The sequence below is a fragment of the Sardina pilchardus genome, chromosome 7, assembly GCF_963854185.1.
Source record: "Sardina pilchardus chromosome 7, fSarPil1.1, whole genome shotgun sequence".
In the NCBI taxonomy this organism is placed as follows: Eukaryota; Metazoa; Chordata; class Actinopteri; order Clupeiformes; family Clupeidae; genus Sardina; species Sardina pilchardus.
Window position 1 is genome coordinate 31,215,209 of NC_085000.1, and position 21,888 is coordinate 31,237,096.

General features: G+C 42.6%; 2 protein-coding genes across 2 annotated transcripts in view; both read left to right on the plus strand.

Annotated features, from left to right (window-relative positions):
• Positions 1-233: 233 nt before the first annotated feature.
• LOC134087940 (5'-nucleotidase domain-containing protein 2-like) lies at positions 234-15,053 on the plus strand. Its single transcript, XM_062541792.1, has 14 exons — positions 234-675; positions 3,374-3,558; positions 3,883-3,957; positions 4,133-4,188; positions 4,406-4,499; positions 9,470-9,598; positions 10,446-10,506; positions 10,962-11,064; positions 11,548-11,649; positions 11,755-11,836; positions 12,260-12,346; positions 13,367-13,507; positions 14,062-14,126; positions 14,257-15,053. Exons 1-14 carry the CDS (start codon positions 336-338, stop codon positions 14,516-14,518), a joined length of 1,782 nt encoding a protein of 593 aa, XP_062397776.1. The 5' UTR covers positions 234-335; the 3' UTR covers positions 14,519-15,053.
• A 2,648-nt stretch (positions 15,054-17,701) lies between these two features.
• Positions 17,702-21,888, plus strand: part of si:ch211-218o21.4 (uncharacterized) — a 7,345-nt gene continuing 3,158 nt past the window's right edge. The window contains exons 1-3 of the mRNA XM_062542050.1: positions 17,702-17,779; positions 18,761-19,037; positions 19,546-19,648. Coding sequence (XP_062398034.1) covers positions 17,702-17,779; positions 18,761-19,037; positions 19,546-19,648 — 458 coding nt within the window. The remainder of the gene's footprint in view (positions 17,780-18,760; positions 19,038-19,545; positions 19,649-21,888) is intronic.

A 21,888-nucleotide genomic window follows, 5' to 3' on the forward strand; every position in this document is an offset into this window, starting at 1 on the left:
AAAGTACCATAGTTGGAGAATCACCCTTTTAGCATAATTGTTTTGCGCCCAGTTAACGTAGCGCTTAAAAATGCACGCTCCAGTCACGCTCAAGGATTCGGGACGGGATAGCGCGAGTTTTTGGTTATTGCAGACGGCCGAAGTTGCATAATGCCATCTGTTGTAAATCCTCGGAATTACAATTTATGTATTTTCTCCCTTAAGGAGGCGGGGTTTTAAAAACTGTGATTGTTCAAGTGAGACTACCACTAAGTTTGTAAATAGTCCGAGCTGTCACCTTTTAACAGATTGCGTCCAGATTTCTCTCACGGTTCGCACAGCTATGCAGTTCTAGAATGTCTTACAAAACTGTCGGAGTCCTGGGTCGCGCTCTTCTGCAAAGTGGCAACAGGACACCACCTCTTGTGAGGTCCAGAAAACTCCAGAATTATTCCAGTAAATGTTCCTCCTGCGGTGTCACTAACCAAGAAGGGAAACATAAAGAGACGAGTGGTAAGCCATGTCCATCGGGTCCACCGACCGTCCCCGCCGTCCACAGGCATCCAGTGGGCGGCAAAAAGCGCACCGAGGAGAAGCTGCTTTTATCAGGAAGGTCCTACTCTTCAACCGCCCTCAAGGTAGACCAGAGGGCCTACCTGTGGGCTAGATACAATGAGATGAAACGTCTGGTACATGGTACGTGTCTTGCGTTCATTTTTTAGATTCAGGGGCATTCACCTAATACTGTTTTTGTTTATCATGCAAAGTTTCACATTGGGCTGCATGATTTGTCCAAGAGTCAATAATTGACATCCTTTTAAAAGTAAGCAGTGTCAAGCATATTTTGTCAAGTTTAATCACCTAATCACTGGACTGTTTTCCTTTTACCATGCATTGTTATGTGCATCACATGTTAAATTCACAAAATACTCTGAAATCAAGTGTAGCTAGCCTACCCAATACGATTAATTCTGTTGGTTTTGTCTCAAACCATTTTGTCAAACATTTTGTCTTAGCCATGCTATTGAAAACTACACACCACAGACAAACTGCAAATTCGAATGAGTCCAGTTGCCTATTGATGTGTGCAAATCCATGCCCCACTTTAATGGTTGGTCTTCTTCCAGTGTTTTTTGGCGACAGATTTAGAAACGGACCGTGACCCCCTTTAATCTCAGTCTATGTTTACTGTGTTGTGATTACATAGCAGGGATATGTTTGCTGTTACCAAAATTACCACATTTGGACATTTTCAAAGAGTTGACATTTCCAAATCCAAATGCCAAAGAAATGGTGCATAGGCCTAGCTTGTATGAGAATATAAAGTGAAGTACAGACAATGCAGAAGGAGTCTTTATCAAATAGAACATGTTTGGAGCTGCAGGGCTGACCACAATAATGAAGTTTCGAGTCCACTGTTTGACCCCCTTTTGAACCTAGAGTTTTGTATCAACTGTGAAAACTGCTTGCCATTCTGGCTTGGGAAAGGTCACTGGTCTGGAGTGCCCTCTCTTTCCCCCTGCGCTCTACCCTTGAGATTGACCAACTGTCGCCATACCCTATCTATGCCATGTGGTCAATTCTCTCTCTGTGTTTTTTTTTTTTGGACTCTGCCTTAATCCTGTCTGGCTCCCACCCCTCCCACCACATCAGTCTACTGTGACCCTGCTGCAGTGGACAGCTGTGCTAATCTCCTTCAGGAGGAGAAAGAGAGGGAATAAGCACGAACGAGTCTGTAAAGATCAGGATGTGGTCGATTGGAATATAAGGGCCCAAAGTGTGCACCCAATGGATAAGGCGCATGCTGCACATTGCTCATCATAGTTTCATTAGTGATGCATCCTTCCTGGTTTTGAGTCCAGAGCTCTAGTAAACATGCTGAAAGTGGTTGTGTGTGGTTTTCATGTCCCATACAAAAATAACTGAGTTATGAAGGCTATTAGGCACCTATGCTAAGCACAGACTGATCATCATAGCTGCTCTATGGACTAACAATCTCCAGCATGCTTTGCTTTTTGTGTCCAAGTTATTCTGGAGAACACTGGAAGAAATCATGTTCAACAGAAGTGAACCACTTGAAATCACACTTCCAGACTACTCACCACAGGCTGTTTAATGTGAAATTCTCAAAATGTTCATGTTCATATTCATCAAGTAAGGTTCAGCATTAGTTTCGTAAAGTGGTGTGTTGAATTAACAACACCACTTACGCCTCACTAAGATTTTAGTCATTTATGTCTGCAACTGTTACTCGACATCAAACATGGAGCACAGTATTGTCTCTGATCCTAGCAGAGATCACAATTATGTTTAGTTAAGCCTGTCTGTGTGCATGTAATGGATGGACAAAAACTGATCATGTACTGTGGTAGATAGAGAGAGGGTTTAAGTAATCCCAAAGTTGTACATGGTTGTACACGCATTAAGGTGCCCTAATTTATAATAATAATAATGATGATAAGCTTTATTTGTATATCACCGAATGCAGCTCAAAGTTCTTTACATTTGGAGCATTTAACACAATAATAAATTAATAAATATCAAAAAGCAAGATCCTGAACACAAACATTGGGTGAACTCGATGCTTCCAAATGCCAGACGAGCACTTTAGTTCAGGCACTTTGCTCATTGAGTGACTTCGTACTTTGTCTGTCATTCAATTTGGGTCCCATGGTTTCATAACGAGCCGAATGAAGGCCAGCAGAAAGCTTCAGAATAGATGTCCTCCTTCAGCTGGACAAGCAAAGTGCTGGGGCTGAAGTTTATGTTTAAATTGTATGTGGCAGTAAGTAAATAGTATTGTCAGTGGTACATACACTTGTGCAAAAGGCCAATGGTTGAATTATAGCAGAATAGAATAGAATAGAATATATACTTTTTTGATCCCGTGAGGGAAATTCAGTTCTCTGCATTTAACCCAATTAGTGAACACACAGCACACAGTGAACACACAGTGAGGTGAATCACACAACCCAGATCAGTGAGCTGCCTGCCCAACCAGCGGCGCTCGGGGAGCAGTGAGGGGTTAGGTGCCTTGCTCAAGAGCACTTCAGCCGTGGTGGACTGGTCGGTGATCGAACCGGCAACCCCCCGGTTACAAGCCCGATGCGCTAACCAGTACACCACGGCTGCCCCTAAATGGTAGCAATGGTCGTTAAACCAAATCCTGAGGTAAATAAGCATGTTGGGTGAACTCCTCCATGTTTCTGTCTAATAGGCAATGTTTAACCATATCCTGAGGTAATAAGCATGTTAAACCAAATCCTGAGGTAATGTTGGGTGAACTCCTCCATGTTTCTGTCTAATAGGCAATGCCATATCCTGAGGTAATAAGCATAGTTAACCAAATCCTGAGGTAATGTTGGGTGAACTCCTCCATGTTTATGTCTAATAGACCTGCTCCCTCCTGGTGTGTGTTCGGTGCTCAACTCCTCCACCATCTACGCCAACAACGAGGTGAGCCTGGCCGAAGTGGACATCTACGGTTTCGACTACGACTACACACTGGCGCTCTACTCCAATGCCCTCGACTCCATGATCTACACTAAAGCACGAGACTTCCTCATCGAGCACTACAAGGTGGAGTTTTTCAACATGCGCACACACACATACACACACACACACACACACACACACACACTGTGTTGTATGTGGAAGGCCAAATGTGTGGGGGTGATGATGTTCTGAGCTTATTATGTCAGGCTTGACAATGTTTTGTAGTCTTTCACTATAGCATTTCATTAGTACATCATGTACATTATTTTAATGTGCTTGCCTTGTTGCTACAGTCTATGCACATATTTCACCTGTATGGTAGCCTACACCCGCCATATCAAATATTTGTGTTGTTGCAATGCACTTGAGAGCACTAGGATAAATATTTACATGTTTATTTTATTTCAGTACCCTGAAGGCATCAGAAAATATGACTACATTCCTAACTTTGCCACTCGAGGTCTTCACTATGATATTCAGAAGGTATTTTTTAATATTCTTTGCATATCCTATTTTATCTGTTGTAAATCACTTCAGTATTAACACACACACACACACACACACACACACACACACACACACACACACACACACACACACACACACACACACACACAAACAGAGAGAAACTCATTTTTTATGCTTGCTGTTTTTTCAGGGTCTTCTGATGAAGATAGATGCCTTTCACTATATTCAGCTAGGAACAGTTTATCGGTCAGTACAAAACCTGTCATTAAAATTGCAGTTAGATAGGGGCTCTAAATCCGTATATACTCCAGTATATGGCAGTGTGTTTCATTTGTATTTTATAATGGGATTCAACTGATTTATACTAATATTAGCACATTTATTTATTTATTCATTTTGAAAATACACAACATGATAGGCCTGCCTGTGTTTTGTTTTGTTTTGTTTTGTTTTGTATGGGTAGTGGTCTGAGGCCTGTCCCTGATGAGGAAGTACTGCAGCTGTATCAGGGCACCCATCATGTCCCCCTGAACCACCTCAGCGGCTTCTATGGCAAGGTACTGTACAGTACTTGTGCTGTTCATGTCCAAATCTTTACTACATATTATCATACACCACTAACCTTAGATTGATCCTTAACTATGACTGCAAGTGTGTGCTGTAATTACTGTAGCATTTGCTAACATAATCAATTAAGTTTTAATTACATACGTAGGCCTACAGTTCTAGACAAAAAGTGGAGACTTTGTCTGAAATTCTCTGAATATCGATAAATAAACAGTTCAAAAGCATAGTTCATTTGCTCCTTGAGCTACATAGCCCATAAAGACTACCTAGCTCATCTACTTTTGAGGGAATGAGTATTGCATAAAGGTATAAGCCATTATATTTTAATGAATGCACATGCTTTCAGTCTATAGCAGATGAAAGAATAGGAGAAGAAAATAGTAGAAAATAGTAGAAGCACAGAAACGTTTCTGGGCACATCTTTGAGGTGTTTTTTTTTCCCGTTTGAAGTGTGCGCCAACATACTGAGCTGTCACTCGACTGATCCAAAACAGGATGTTATTGAGTAGGAGGCAGAGTCCCTGCTAAAGCTCACTACTCATTACCCCAATCTAGTCTGATAGGGCCCTGTTGTGTGGCAACAGACAGTACTTTAAAGGGATATTCCGCCATTTTTGGAAATACGCTCATTTTCCACCTCCCCTCGAGCAAAACAATCGATATTTACCTTGTTCCCGTTCATCCAGCCATTCTGTGAGTCTGGCGATACAACTTTTAGCTTCAGCCTAGCATAGATCATTGAATCGGATTAGACCATTAGCTTCTCGCCTGCTAGCTTCATGTTTAAAAGTGACTAAGATTTCTGGTAATTTTCCCATTTAAAACGTGTCTCCTCTCAAGTTAGAAAGTGCAATAAGACCAACTGAAAATGAAACCTGGCGTTTTTCTAGGCTGATTTGACATGGAACTACACTCTCATCTGGCGTAATAATCAAGGCAACTTGCAAACGTACCATAGGCGCAGTGATATCTTACACAGCATCTGAAAATAGTCCCCATAGACAACAAGCAGTAGTAGTGCCAGTAGCTGCAAGTTGCCTTGATTATTACGCCAGATGAGAGTGTAGTTCAAATCAGCCTAGAAAAACGCCAGGTTTCATTTTCAGTTGGTCTTATTGCACTTTCTAACTTGAGAGGAGACACGTTTTAAATGGGAAAATTACCAGAAATCTTATTCACTTTTAAACATGAAGCTAGCAGGCGAGAAGCTAATGGTCTAATCCGATTCAATGATCTATGCTAGGCTGAAGCTAAAAGTTGTATCGCCAGACTCACAGAATGGCTGGATGAACGGGAACAAGGTAAATATCGATTGTTTTGCTCGAGGGAAGGTGGAAAATGAGCGTATTTCCAAAAATGGCGGAATATCCCTTTAAGAGTGGCATTGGTTTGTGTGTGTGTGTGTGTGTGTGTGTGTGCGTGTGTGCGCGTGAGAGAGAGACATTTAAAGGTCTGCTAATCAGGTGAATTGGGTTCAAATTCTTTCCCTTCTTAAAAAGGCTCCCATGAGTGACATGCACTGTGGGATATTTTTCCTCTTCTCAGACCAATTATACAATTCTGGCTCTGTCTAGTTCTTGTTCCTTTTATGAAACTCTTTAAACACTAGGGGCTGTCAGTGTGATGACGTGCAAAGGGCCTTCCCAAACACAATATTGTCAATGTCCGTGAGTGTGACCCCAGTGAACGCACCAGCTCTCCTCTCCTCCTGTATAGAATGTTATTTTACACTGTTAAAAATTTCTGCCAATTTACAGCAATATTTTACAGGAACCATCTGTGTTTACTAAAACACAACAGATAACTGTAAAGAGAAGTGCATTTTGGGACATGCAAACTATGTGTCTGATTATACAGAAATGAACTGTAATTTGCAAAGCACTATTGGAAAAGAACATGGAAAATGGGGTTACAGGCTGCTCCTGTACTTTTTAAATTGAGAAGACCGTTGGGTTTTTGATTCTGGATACCGTTGTCTCAGACACACGGATTTCTTCTGAGAAGTGCGTGGTAAGTTGAATCTCATATTTTCCTTATATCATAAAGTGCATATTGATTGTAATCGAGTTAGCTAATTTATTTGGAAAAATAAAGTCGACGTTGTTGCTTTGTGTTCTGTTCTATTTTGTTACGTTCTTATTTGGCTAAATGTATGCTAACTAATGGGCTAATGTTAGCCATTTTGCTAGGGCACAAAGCATTATTTTTTTTAAAGCATATTCCAGTGTTCCCCATAACATGTTTTTCTGGAAGCACATAATCTAACGTTACTAAAATGTCGGTTATTAAACATAGCTTTTAGCCCAGACATAGCTTCCAGCTATATGTTGCTAGCTACCAGCCCGGGTAAGGTCCGTGAAAGTAGGCTAGTCAACAGCCTATTTAAGCATAATATAATGTACGCAAATCAACATCGTTGGTTTATTTTGAAAGCGACTGCTATTTTTACGTCCATGCTTTACTTGTGCGTGGATGCATATGACGTTAACATGTGCTAATATAGTTAATGCTTCGACACAATATGAATATGTAATTCTTCCGAAGTTGTGTGTCTCCTGTGCCTGCATGGCTCACCACCGCACCGGTAATGTGTAACTCCTACTGCTGCTTGGTGACGATACGAAGTGCTGATTTAAAATCTTTGCTGACAGATAACTCCTAGACAGTTTATAATCGGATAACCCCATCATTGCAACCAAAAGTTTATTTGTGTTGTGTTACTACCCACAGGTTGATTGCTTGAAGTAGCTGGCTCAACGCACCGGGCGAGTTGACCTATTACATTCGTGTGTATGACGTAAGTTATTTCTGGTCTTTAAATTATTGCAAAAACATAGCCTACATTTTCCAAATAGTTTATTTTTGAATGTTGATTAACTAGTGACATTGCCTACTATTGCCTGCTCCACATTTTCATAGTCTAATTGTATAGAGTTAATGTAATGATGCCTACTTGAAATAATTGCTGAATGTTGATCAAATGGTGGCAAAGGCCTGTTTGTATTGACTTCACATGTTCATGGCCTGGCCTAATTACATAGTTATTATAATATTTGTCTTTGAAAACTGAAAAAAATACTGGGTTTAACACTGGGCATAGTTTAAATACTGTTGTTTTTACTTGGCCATGCCTCCCTCACATTTTCATCTGTACAGTGGCAACCAAAACTGTACAATGTACATGTATTATTTGCAGCCTACTATAGCCTACAGTAGCCTACATTGTTAGTTTAATTTGTCTGATGTAAGTTTACACCATTATATGACCCCCCTCTAGATGCAGTATCGTTACTTCTCCAAAAGCAACAGGAAAACGTATTGTGGCCACTTCACTTGAACAGATAGTTAAGACAGAGGGATGCATCACACGGGAGAGCACCATCCACTACTACGGTCCAAAGCAGCACACTGGCCAGCCAGCCGGACAGCTACAACAACCTATGAGATGACATAATGCATGACAGGACACTGAATGGGATTCATATTGTACTGTATACATGAAGCTCTTGAAGACCCAACTCTTCCAAAGAGCAAGTGGATGGTTTCCACTGAAGGACAAATCATATGTGAAGGGTCCTCATTCTTCCCTGGGCTGGCTGTTCTGTTGGATGTGTTATGTTTCTAATTATGTGTTCAACCTGGAATACCAGGATGAACTTGCATCAACCCTTGTGTTTATTCAAAGGTGAATGAATATTGTTGATTGACTTGTTTATTGGTATTTTTGTAGATGCTTCATCGGGATCAACTCAGAGGCACACACGCGCGCGCGGACACACACACACACACACACACACACACACACACACACACACACACACACACACACACACACACACACACACACACACACACACACACACAAACACACACACCATTTCATGTCAGTGAACACATACACTGTTTTGCCAAAAGTATTGGGTCACCTGCCTTGACTCACATATGAATTTAAGTGACATCCCATTCTTAATCCTTAGGGTGTGTGAATTTGTATAGTGTGTTTATGGGAATTTTTTGACCATTCTTCCAGAAGCGCATTTGTGAGGTTACACACTGATGTTGGGAGAGGAGACTGGCTCTCAGTCTCTGCTCTAATTCATCCCAAAGGTCTTTATGGACCTTGCTTTGCGCCCTGATACACTGTCATGTTGGAACAGTAAGGGGCCATCCCTGAGCTGGGTTTGGCCCCTTAATTCCAGTGAAAGGAGCTCTGAATGTTTCAGCATTAACCAAGAGACTTTGGATTCCATGCTCCAAACTTTGTGGGAACAGTTTGGGGATGGCCCCTTCCTGATACACAAAAATGAGCATTGCATAGGTGTTCCGCAAAGAACTTTCTTCTGTATGCTTATGTGCAAACATGTAATGTTTTATAATTGTGCTAATAAATTTGCATTGTTTTGCAATTTGCATTGCAGTCATTAATTTCACCAAATGGTTCTTATATCCAGAAACAGCATTTTACTGTAATTTAGGTTCCTGTTACAGGTAAAAAAAAAACCTGTAAAATTACAGTAAAGTACTGGCAGCACTTTTGCCAGTAACTGACTGTATTTGTACAGTAAAATACTGTAATATTGCATACAGTGACTTCCTGTAATTACTTTTTACAGTATCAATACTGTACAAATACAGTCAGTTACTGGCAAAAGTGCTGCCAGTACTTTACTGTAATTTTACAGGGTTTTTTTTAACAATATGCGTGCATTCATGTACAGTATATGATAAGTAATGTGCTTTTTGTACACCTGACTGCACTAGCAGTTGTCAAAAAAAAAATATTTTGATACATAGTTGGAGGATTCATTTTTAAGCCTCTAAATACTAACCAGGTTGCACCTGCAATACTCAACTTCAGTTACAACCTCAGAACAAACTTGGGCTTCAGACATCAAGTGCTGATATAAGGGTTGAGTGCTTTATTTTACTGATCTGTCATTCTCCCCATTCACCCACACAGGGCCCAAACGTGAAGCAGTTCATGGACGTCTTCTCCCTGCCAGAGATGACCCTGCTGGCCGTGGCCAATGATTACTTCCTCTCCAGCAACATCGAGTACGACCCTGTCCACCTCTACCGAGACGTGTCGGTCAGTGAGGGTCCTGCTATATACAACACATGAAAGAAAACACACACTCACACTCACACAGGCAGACACACTTTGTTTTCATTCTTATCTTGTCGGCGTTCCGAAGCTCGTGTTTCTCCTGGTTAGCGAGGATCGGGTTCCCAGCCCTTCGCTGTCGCTCCGAGGACCGCTTTCGCGAAGTCAGATTGCTTCCCACCCGAGCAGGGTCATCTTTCCGGCCTCACGGAGGTGAACCTCCGCCCCAGCCGCAGATTGCGCCCCGGCCGAACAATGGTGCTTCTCATCTGCGTCTCGGAGGTGAAAGGACCCGGGTGTCAGGCTCGGCGGTCTCTGGTTTCAGGGCTGGTCCTGGGCCAGCACGCGAGGCCTTGTTTCTCTGCCGATTCGACTTTCTCCTGTCCGGAGAAAACTGAGCCGTTATCGGCGGGGCTTTTGTGTAGAGTAAACAAGCGTGCCAGTGGGGGATGTTCCTCTGCTTGGCCCCCGAACAGAGGGCTGTGAAGGTGTTATGTGGAGGTTTGTGATTGCTTATCAGGACAGGAAACGTTATTGGATTGGACAGGTGTTCTGCCAAATTAAACATTTCTCTAAGCCTTATCCTCTTCAAATCAGCCCAGGAAAGTTGGCAGAGGGCACACACTGACATAACATCATATTTGTTCTGCACTGAAATGACTGATGCAAAAAGCCCGAGTGCCTGCTCTCTTGTCCAGCATTTTGATTGGATGTCACACAATATAAAGTTATTCTCAACAAGTCACGTTGGGTCACCTTATGAAAGTACTGTATCTATATGTTTGCATTTATACATCTATATAATAACTGCATCGTCTTTTTATTTGTATAGGAAGCTATTGGAATGGTGCACATTAAAGGCTACATGTATAAGTGGATCATGCAGGACTTGGGTAAAAACATCACTTTTCTGTCATTTCTGGATTCTCACAATGTACAGCAGCCCCTCCACCTTCATTGGCACCGCTGGTAAAGTTGACTAAAAACACTTTTGGGGATTTATCTGAATTTTACAGTGACACAAATAAGAAAACAATCTACCTTTAATCACATGTATAAGAATATGCCATATAAAGACATCCATAAAGATCGTACAGTATGTCTTCATGAGGTCTGTTTCTCATAATAACTTCCCTGACCTTCAAGGTTGAATTTCCTACATTGTTTTCTTTGCGAGACCAAAACAAACTGCCAAGATTATTTGTTACTGTACCTCTTTTTTTTACTCAGCTTTACCAGGGGTACCAATTAATGTGAAGCTCTTCAATGTACTAGTATATCTCACTGTGTGGCTCTGTAGTGCTGGTCATTAATTCTAGTGTGTGTGTGTGTGTGTGTGTTACCCCAGAAAAGTATATCTTAAGAGGAGAGGAGACATATGCTGTCCTACATCGTCTGGTCAGCGATGGGAAGAAGCTTTTTCTCATCACCAATAGTCCCTTCAGCTTTGTGTGAGTGTCATTGTTTCAGACCTGATGAAGGCCAACATTGGTCGAGCACTTTTTCAATTGTTATGGAGCTTTTTTACCCTGCACTTGCAAAAAGTTGGATGTGCGCGTGCACGCTCTGCAACTTTGTCAATGGTTCACTCAGACATACCATCTGGAGTAGAGGATGGAGTGCAGGTCCAGCATCAACTACTCCTTTTCAATAGTAGCCTTTATTTTCATTGTACAAGTACAACAAAATTACAGCTGTGATGCTTTGATGGATGGAGGGGGGCGGGGGTGGAAAGTGCAAAAGAATCCGATTTCAATTCTCCACACGGTAGTCACAAGAGTCTTACAAAATAGCACTTTCATTTGGGTGTTTAGTGTTTGTTGTTCCCAGTTAGGCTGAATTGGGCATTGAATCTCCACAGCCCCACCCTCAGCATGCCCTGTATCAGGCAGTCATCTTGTCTTTGTATCCCCCTCTGTCCCATCTGCTTGTAGTGATAAGGGCATGACGTACATGGTGGGCAAAAACTGGAGGGACTTCTTTGACGTGGTCATCGTTCAGGCAGACAAGCCCCATTTCTTTAACGACTGTGTCAAGTAAGTGGTCACCCACAGCAGGACTCTGCTCATATCACTCCACTGGATTGTGTTTGGTGATCCATGTTAGATGGTCTCTCTCTCCCCGTGACTGTCTTCACACAGGCCATTCAGGCGTTTGGATGGCAACGGGGACCTTCAGTGGGACAAGATTACCAGCCTGGATAAGGGGCAGGTGTACAAACAGGTCAGTTCTGTATGAACAGGTCAGTAGGGTCCTCAGATGATACATTCAAGAGGGATCCTTCTAATCCAATACTTGTTATCAAACTCATTAAATTTCCCCTCACATTCCCATTCCCCTCAAATTTCCCCTGAATTCCTGTGACGCCCATATTAATATTCTGGTTTACATACTCAAGTCCTGGCTCTGCAATTGGAAAACAAACAAGATGGCTCAAGAGAGATCTACACTGTTGTGTTCAATCAACACTTCTGTATCACGAGCAATGAGATGGAAGTGTTAATTGAGGATTACAACTTTAAGTAGTAAGCCTGTGGTTGCTCCATGTAATTTACTGTATGGCTCCAAAGTGCAAGACAAATTCCCCTTGGGGAAAAAGTTTAATTCATTCATTCATTTACTCGTTTGTGTTTTGGTACATTGCAGGGGAACCTCTTTGATTTCCTCAAACTTACAGGCTGGAGGGGGTCGAGAGTTCTGTACTTTGGTGACCATCTCTACAGTGACCTGGCGGTAAGACATACTGTATGATATTCACTCCAGTATAAGAATCAGTAAGAAAATCCTATCTGTATTGTGTCATTTCACATAAGCATTTGATTGGACGTTTGAGATCATGGAGATTTGTGTCATGTAAGTTTGATTTAAACATGCAAAATGTAAGTGTCCTTTAATCTCTAGTATTTCTAATTAACAACTGACTCAAAATCAAATCAAATGGATGTTTGTCAGAGTAAACTAACCTACAATGGGCTATTTTGGTCAATCTTAGAGTGTGCTATGTTTAGGATTTTTGGTTTAGAACAGCATGCTAACAAGCTAGCTCTGTCCATGCTTCGGACCGTACTCTGTCTTAATACCATATTGTACCTCAAGAGGTGCTGTATCAAATATTATGCAAGTCAATAAAAGAGTGCCATCACAATCACGGATATAATGGTGCCTTCAAGACGACTCAAACTGACTTGTGTTCTACCCAATGGCCCTTTAAACACTAGGCGTGTTCAAATGACCTTTTGCAGCAACGAGAGCTGCCGGTGGCAGCAGGGGAGGGGATACAAACGCTGCTATGAAATTGTACACTCTCTACTTCCCGTAGTCTAGACTTGACCATGTGACGAATCACGAGGCACGGACCCGCACGGACTCTTGTGGATATGAGGAGGCATGTAAACACCTGCAAACACGTCAGGGATGTAAAAGCCAATTAGGGCAAAGACCTGACGTCATGACATGAAGGCAGCGTCTAGGCTCCGCTGCGCTCCGCAGTACCTCAAAAGCGGCTGCTCCGCTGCGAAGCAGCTGCCTGGCCACGCCTTGCTCCCGCGATAAGTTGAGGCCATGTGATACCGACTGCAGAGTCGAAAACACACCCATCTAGACCATCGTGGACAGATTTTTAACCACGTGCATCTTGTGCTGCGCAGTTTTTGTGCTGCGCAGCCATCTTGAACGCGCCTACTGTCAGAGCCATATGCACAGCTTATACCCACATGACTTATGCAGATTCTCCTGGTCGGTTCCTCCCTGCAGGACCTGATGCTTCGTCATGGCTGGCGTACAGGAGCCATTGTGCCAGAGCTGGAGCTGGAGACCAAGGTGGTGAACACGGAGCAGTATGCCCAGAGCCTCACCTGGCTGCAGGCCCTCACTGGCCTGCTGGAACGCATGCAGGTGAGTGGCGCCGCCTAGAGCAGAGGAGGTAATCCTGCAGCAATCTTATAACGTCACTCAAACTCATCCATCTCAGAATCAGAATCAGAATCAGAGTTGGCCAGGCACAGCTTTATTGGCCAGGTTTGCGTAAACAAACAACGAATTTGACTCTGGTTAATCTTCGCTAGTACAACACTCAACAAATAAAACATAACAGTTGCAAGCAATTACACCAAAGACATGTAATGCAGTGTAAGAGTTGGTACGAGGACCCCTCGTCTCTGTATGGTAAGTCGGTGTATAATGAATTTGAAACCGTTATTTTAAGGTAAATAAACTTTGTAGTGTCATGTCAACATGTCTAGAGGAAATTGTGTAAAAAAAATCAGTTTGTAGCCATTTGTAAAAAATTGAGAACATCCTGGTTTTGCTTTTCATATATTATTTAGTATGAAGATTTGGTATAAAGAAATATCCATCCAAACCGCAGTGTTGGGTGTTGTTTTCTGTCTTGTTTACTGATTTATAGTTGTTGTTAATGATCTGATTTATTCTCTCTTTCTGTCAATCAGATGCATCGGGACCCTGATTCTAGAGAGGTCCTCCTGGAGTGGATGCAAGAAAGAGAGGAGCTACGGTAGGTGTCTAGGCCGGGACATTCTCAGAGCTTGATTTATAACCAGAGCAGTGCTCATTTATGTCAGCTATTCATTCTGTGATACATAACTATTACATCACTTCTTCTTTTCGCGTTTCTCACCGTCAAGGCAAAAGACGAAGAACCTGTTCAACCCCCAGTTCGGCAGCATCTTCCGCACGTGCCACAACCCCACGTACTTCTCGCGGCGCCTGTGCCGCTTCTCCGACCTCTACATGGCGTCGCTGAGCTGCCTGCTGAACTACGACCTCTCGTACACCTTCTACCCGCGCCGCACGCCGCTGCAGCACGAGGCGCCGCTGTGGATGGACCAGCTCTGCACCGGCTGCATGAAGACGCCCTTCCTGGAGGAGATGGCCCACATCCGGTAGACGTCCGCCACCGACCAGAGGCCGAGCACTCCGGCTCGAGAGAGTAAAAGTCCTGGGAAATTCCAAGGAAAATTTACTTTTTTGTCACGTCCATAACGCCAATGAAATGTCTTGGTATTTGTATGATGTGAATGATAACTTTACTTTTTTTGTGCATTTTTCTCATGTACATTCTTCAGCCAAAAACTGCAAATGCTCAAATTGCTTGTAATCATTCACATCATCATACCACACTATCACATTTTATTGGTGTTGGGGTGTGACCTCACCATGTACTGTATACACTATATTGTCAAAAGTATTGGGTCATATATTGTGGGCCACTTCGTGTTCCAACATGATTGTGCACCAGTGGTCCCCGTGACATGGATGTGGATGTGGATGTGGAGTTTGGTGTGGATGAAATTGACTGGCCTACACAGAGTCCTGACCTCAACCCAATAGAACACCTTTGGGATGAATGAGAGCCAGTCTCAATCAGTGTGTGACCTGACAAATACGCTTCTGGAAGAATGGTAACTCCCCCCCCCCCCCCCCCCCCATAAACACACTCCTACACCTTGTGTAAAGCCTTATAGCTGCAAAGGGTGGACTGACGTCATATTAAACCCCATGGATTAGGAATGGGATGTGACTGCAGTTCATATGCGAGTCAAGGCAAGTGACCCAATACTTTTGGCAATATAGTGTACCTGTCTACCTGTGCACCCCACACAGGTGATTGTACTAGTTAGTTGAACTACCTGGCCATAGAGTTGTGCTAATTTATGATCAGCTGATTTAGTAAACGGTGAAGGACCGGTGCACACAAATAGCTTGACTCTGTTGACAATGAGGAAGACGCTGTGTGTCGAAACGTACATCGCTCGCAGTATTAAAGTCTGAAAAATCTATTTGTGTGCTCCGCTCCTTCCCTGGGTTCAGACATCTGAAGAAGCCCAGGACCTGCTGCTGATACTGTGGTCCTGCTCCTTGGGCAGTGAAGGGATGCCCATTCCATTCCATTCCATTCCATTTGTTGTTAAGTGGTGTTAAGATATTAGTGGAGGTGTATCTCTGTTCCATTATCAGTGCCGTAGTTGTTCCCACAAGGTTTCCATTTTAACATTCCATATGTTATCTTAATGCAGAGGATTTTTTTGGGGAAGAAAATAGAACGCTCAAGCATTGTTTTTGTTTTCTTGTTGAAAGGGTCTATAAAAAGAACTGTGACAAAGGAATATTGAGGTGACATAGTGATACAACATGTCAGTGACCTCCAGCAAACTGCATTTACCGGTACCCGACATCAACATTTCTTACTTTTACATTTCTTACTTTTACATACTCTTACTTTTACACAAAGATTTCCCTCCTCTTTAGAGTCATTTGGAGAAACTAAGAACTCGGCCACGTCAGATGAGTTCATATGTGGACCAGAATCAGAGATGAATGATTGAACAGAATTTTCTAATAAAACGCCCTGAAACGTTAACTTTTCCACCCGTTAAGCTGAGCAGACCTAAGCTTTAAACCGCTAATGGGCTACTTGGAAGCCTTTGTGAAAAGAGGTATTAGCACTAATATTAATGCTGTTCTAATCATAGCACATTTCTCACATGTATTACCAAAAATAGGATGTCATTGGGAACATCCTCTACTGAAAGGTTTGTGTACCGTAGTATTTCCAAGGGTTAGTTGCATTAAATCTGTTTTTGTATAGGCTACCATTCTTTGATGTTGTGATGTTGTGATAGATGTTGTTGTTTGTTTACATTTGATTAGCTGCTATTTGTTTTGTTTAAGTCTTCACTAATGTGATGTTGTATGAGCAGTGGTGAAAATGCATCTTGAATGCAAAGGTGCCATTTCCCTCCCTTTAAGCGCACATTTTATCTGATTATAGTACTTTTTCCCATTTTGAACGCACAATTTATCTGTTTATAGTATTTTTTCCCATTTTGAACGCACAATTTATCTGTTTATAGTATTTTTTTCCATTTTGAACACACAGTTTATATGATTATGCATTTTCCCCCTTTTGAACGCACAATTTATATGATTAAGCAATTTGTTTTCCCTTTTAAGCGCACACTTTATTTAAGATCCAAACTGTATACTGATAACCAAAGGAGAGGCACTGTGCATTTTCCGTTAGACATTGACCTTAAGTGCCCATTCCTGATCATTTGAAGACATTTACCTAGACTTTACAGGACTAACTGTAAAGCAGGATGTGAGACAGATCCAGTTGGAGCCAGACTCTACAGTAGCCTATAGAGAACTGATGTGAAGATGCAGTCGGAGATTTTAAGCATGAACATAAATGGCTAAAATAGCCTATAGCTGCATGTGGGGATGTAATTAGATACATAATATTAAGGTGGCATTTAATTAAGACTAGCCTGCATGAATTATTTATGTGGGTCAGGGGGAGGTAATAGATTTGCTTCAAAACAAGCACAATTTTAGATACCATGGCTAACAACCCCACAGAACAGAAGATATAACCCATCCGCACAGTAATATGGGTTAAGAAAATATTGCCCAACCTCCCCTCCCACCAGTAATACGCTCCATCACAGTATTGGCTCTGTTTTGCCCAACAGGAAGGCTACACTATGCACAAACTGATCATGTCAGGAAATGAGAAATGGTAGCCTATTGTGTCTGTTTCATAGCTAAATTGATTTAGAATACTCAAACCAATGTGCAATAATTAGTCTGTGCTTATAGATCATTGTCATGTTTGTCTGTTGTAGCCTTTAGCCTTATATTTTAGATGGGAATTATACCTTTACAATTCTTCATGTCATAAATTGTGTATGTCTAATCATGATGTACTAGGCCATACAATCAGTGAAATAAAATAACAACAAAGATACATTGTTGTCTTTAATCGACGAGTTCATGCCTTGAAGTTTGGAAACTGCTCTATGCAAGATGACTACAGTTTACAGACTATACAGTAGGCTACTACAGTTTTATATTCAGCCCAAAAAGCCAACGTGTTCACATGCCATAGACCATACACTCATAAACAATCCAAATATGATTGTAGCTTCAGGAATAGGTCGCCAGAATGACCTAAAATTAACACACCGCATAATGTGACTCTATAACCTTACCATCAATAATGTATAAGACAACAAATGAATTCAGAGTGATGAGCATTACCTAACATCTCTGCCAGAGACCGTCGACATGGGCAGGGTTTGCGTTACACTGCCCTCGTGTGTGAAAAAAGAGAAACGCGTGTGGCGCGTAGGCTACTACGGCCAGGTGAATGTTACCTTTCTCAGGTGGCAGGCGCATCGTATCGTTGTCCCTGAGTTGTAAATGTGATAGCCAGCGCTCGATAAGGTTTAGAAGACGGAACGTACATGGAGGACAGACACGTCTCGTGTAAGTAGGCTATATACAATATTTGTGTGTGATATTTTGCATTTTGTAATTAAAAAATATATATTGTAGGCTGAGTAGTGTTGGTAGCCTTTGTTGATGTTAGGCTACCGTTCGAAAGCTAAGGGGAACTTTGCATACCATTTGCATAAGCTTAGACATTAGCCTAGTAACAGCCAGTGGTGTTATAACGGTGAGCAGGGCAGACTTGCTCAGCATCTGTGGATTGAAATACTGCGGTCAATCCTACTGTGGGCTACTTGTTCAATGTTTTATGACTTCAAACTCACATTCCTTGCCTTTTGTTAGCTGTTCCTTGGCTGTGATAACCAACATTCCAGATTAATATCCTATCATTAGTTATTTATTTTGAATAGTCCTATCACTTTCTTGTGCCGAACTGAGAAAAGACTCACTGCACAATAATGGTAAGGTAGGCTGATCAACATATTTTAATAGGAAACAAAAGGGTGAATTGTGAAAGTGAGATGCTTAGTTATTTAGTATTTTGTTCTCAGTCGGTATGCATTCTCAACTGGGATAGGCTGAAGTTTTTTTCTCCTTATCTTCAGTTTTGTAAGCCAGTTGTAAACAAAACCAAAGTAAAAATAGAAAAAAAGAGAACATTAATTGGAACACACCAGTGGAAATGAATTATAGATCTCCACTTAACCGAAACTCAATCTCTCCTCTCCTCTCCCCCTTTCATCTGCTGTCATTACTCTCCTCCATTCCCACCCCTTCCGTCCTACTGCCTGACCAACCCCCCTTTCACTTACCCCCCCCCCCCCACACACACACACTCACACACGCCCACACCATCACCATCTCCACCACCTCTTCCTCATCTCTGTCCTCCAGTTACCCAGCATGCAGCAGGGGCTGTGGCTTAGGGCCAGAGCTCAGGTGCTGTCGTCCCTCTCGTGCTTGTGTGCCATGCGAGCGGCCTCTGACCCCCACGTCCATCCCCTCAGAACCACGGAGGCCGGCGTGAGAAGTGGGGCGCACCCTGGCATGCCCAACGGAATAGCGGGCGCAGGGCACCCCCACACTCAACACCATGGGTCACCCAGACCGGGTCACCTGAAGTCCAGAGCGTCAGGGCACGCACTAGCCCATGCTAACAGTCATCACAGAGGTTAGTGGCTTTGAGGGCCATTACAGGTGACCTTTGCTATCATGCAATTTTATGCAATAATTTTACCTACCAGTAACACTATGTTTTTTCACAAATACATGCCATTCATTATCTAAAACATACATTATATTTTTTTATTAGATACACAATTTACTGTATGTGCTGTATTTATTTGAATAAAAAAAACAGCTTCCTTGTTATTTGACCCACATACCACATTGTTTGGTGAGCAATAATCAACTCTTGTTGTCAATTAACTGGGAAGATGATAACAGTAATGTAATGTTAAACTTTCAAATACCTCTGCACTGCGAGTGTGCAAACATGAGACCAGTATCTGCTTGCTTCCATCCTTTCCATATTTGGTTAAGTTTGCATATTCAAATCTTAATATAAACATTATACTAAGTGGCAGACACCAGTGCTGGCGTTGGTAACTTCTTACTTTATTACGTGATATCATGTGACTGTGGCAGTGGGTATCTGAGCTGAGGTGCTGTTATTTCAGATGCTGCGGGCAGTGATGGTCTCCCAGAGGGCTTCCGCCTCCCTGCGAAGAGCTCCAGGAGCCACCAGGAGCTCCACAAGGAGCTGCTCCTCGCACACAAAAAGTAAGAGCAGCACAGTGCACAGCCCCATCACCAGAGAGACTGGATTACGCGTATATGCCCACACGGGTCATTTCAGTTGCAGGACAATTTAACAACGAGCAGGTGACAATTTAATACTGAAAACCATGACCGGTTACTTCCACAACTTCCACTACTATCTCTGTTGTAATGATTCCCTGTCTTACCATAGCATATTATGTATGGTCATGGTTATGGTTATGGTATTTAGCAGACACTTTTGTCTAAAGCGACATACAGATAACAACGATACAGTTACATTTGACAGTAATCAATTGAAAAGTTGGTAATACTACATATAAGAATACGATGCTTACATTGTGGTCTTAGTGACCACTGGGCTTTCAAGGAAAATGTCCATCCATGAAGTATGGAAGCGGCGTGTGGAGGCAGGAGTGGTGAAATATTAATGCTGGCCTCTCTCTTTCTCACTCATCTTTTGTGTCAGCCTGTAATCAGACACCCACTCACGTTAGCACCACGGCTCACATAGCCCGGGGGATACCGGGCCGCTGCTGGCTCAGATCCGGCGTGACGGCGGCGCTATCTGTGCCAGATCAGGGTCGACCGAGGTCCAGATTCTCCTGGCACTTGAAGACCCGCTACACGTCTCGACCAATGCAACCAATGCAAACTATCGCGTTCCCCCTTCGCCTGCCTGGGGCTAGATACAATCAGACTGAATCGTTTGGCTTGAGTCTGTGATCCAGAGTGATTTGCAGAACAAGCTTCTACAAACCGACGTGAAAGTGTGTTCAGTGGCAATCTGGCAGGCATCGGTTTTAGGGTCCAACTCCTCTCATTGATACCAGAGCTTCTCATCTGATCGGATCTGATTGGATCTGATCGGAGGAAAAAGACAAACGAAAACACAGCGATGAGAGCAGACGCATGAGAAGAGGGGAACTGGTGAAGCTGTGGATAGGCATTCACATTATTCCATTAATATGTGGAGCTGATGAAGCTGTGGATAGGCATCCGCATCAATCCATTAGTATGTGGAACTGGTGAAACTGCATCCGCAACAAGCCATTAGTATGCTGCTGGCACAGTTAATCATGCAGTGGGGTTAATGGGCTTGTTGTGGTGGTGTGTAACCACAGAGACCACAAGACAGAGGCAAGAAGCAAGAGGAAGTTATTTTGTTCTACTGTAATCTTATTTTGATACATTAGTAATACAGAGATGAGGGTCCTATTATATGTGATGTACTTCTGGAGTGTAAAGACAACTGCCTGGAAGGCATAGCATAATTAGGGATACAGTAATGCTATCTAAATCTATTTCAGTGTCTTGCTTAGGTGATTTTTTCTTGACGGAGTTTCTCATTCTTGACTGGAATTTAAGCAAAGGGATGTGAAGTTATGTACAGTCCAGCCTTTTGGCACTGCTCCTTCTGTTCAGCTGTGGCTTTAAAGTCATGTGAAGTTGTGTGCAATGCTGCCCTTGGTGTTTAGTCGTGGCTACAACAGGTTAATGTGGACACAGTGGCTACACACACCTGAGCTTGTGTCCTGCCAAGCTAAGCTGGAGTGTAGTCCAACTGCAACCCAAGCCTGTGTCCAGTTCAGCTCCGCTGTTACGTAATAGGATGCAACCGAAGCTCTGCTCCTCCACGCGCTCATGGTGAATATATAAAGGCACTGATGATCTGGCTGCATTCTCCTCCCCTGGGTCCTTATCTCAGATTCAGTTGCAGCAGCCATCTTTGTTTGGTCTGTGTGATATCACGACTTCCACGGTGACCTCGAAGCCAACTGTTGTTTTGGTTATTGGGAAGCTACAGTAAGTGTGTTGTTACGCAGAGTATGTGAAGGGAAAACAGTATCTTTCAGGATAACTTTAGTTTAACCCAGTGAGTCTTTGAGGGCCTGTAATCTGAAATATTGATGATGTATGTGTGTGGCGTCTTTATGTGCTCAGTATGAGATGTTTTTTGTCTACAGTGTGACTAGTGTGATTCTTTCGTAGGGAAATACCTAAGTGTATATGTGGTCCACACACACTGCTACATTCTGATTAACAGAAACATGTGGCACAATATGTTATATGAATTTCTTCTAAATTAAATGTTCTGTCACTCTTATCAAATTCTTCAACTCTGTTTCGCTAGTTCGCTCACTGGATTGCTTTAGACTGAGTGCTGAGAATAGGGATGCCATAGGATTGCCTATATGCCACCCTTCCTGGAAGGCTTTTCAGCCAGCACAAACATTTCTGTT

Coding starts and splice junctions, on each gene's coding strand:
- LOC134087940 (XM_062541792.1), top strand. CDS start 336: ATGTCTTACAAAACTGTCGGAGTCCTGGGTCGCGCTCTTCTGCAAAGT. Junction 676..3,373: donor GATGAAACGTCTGGTACATG/GTACGTGTCTTG, acceptor TATGTCTAATAG/ACCTGCTCCCTCCTGGTGTG. Junction 4,189..4,405: donor CAGCTAGGAACAGTTTATCG/GTCAGTACAAAA, acceptor TTGTATGGGTAG/TGGTCTGAGGCCTGTCCCTG.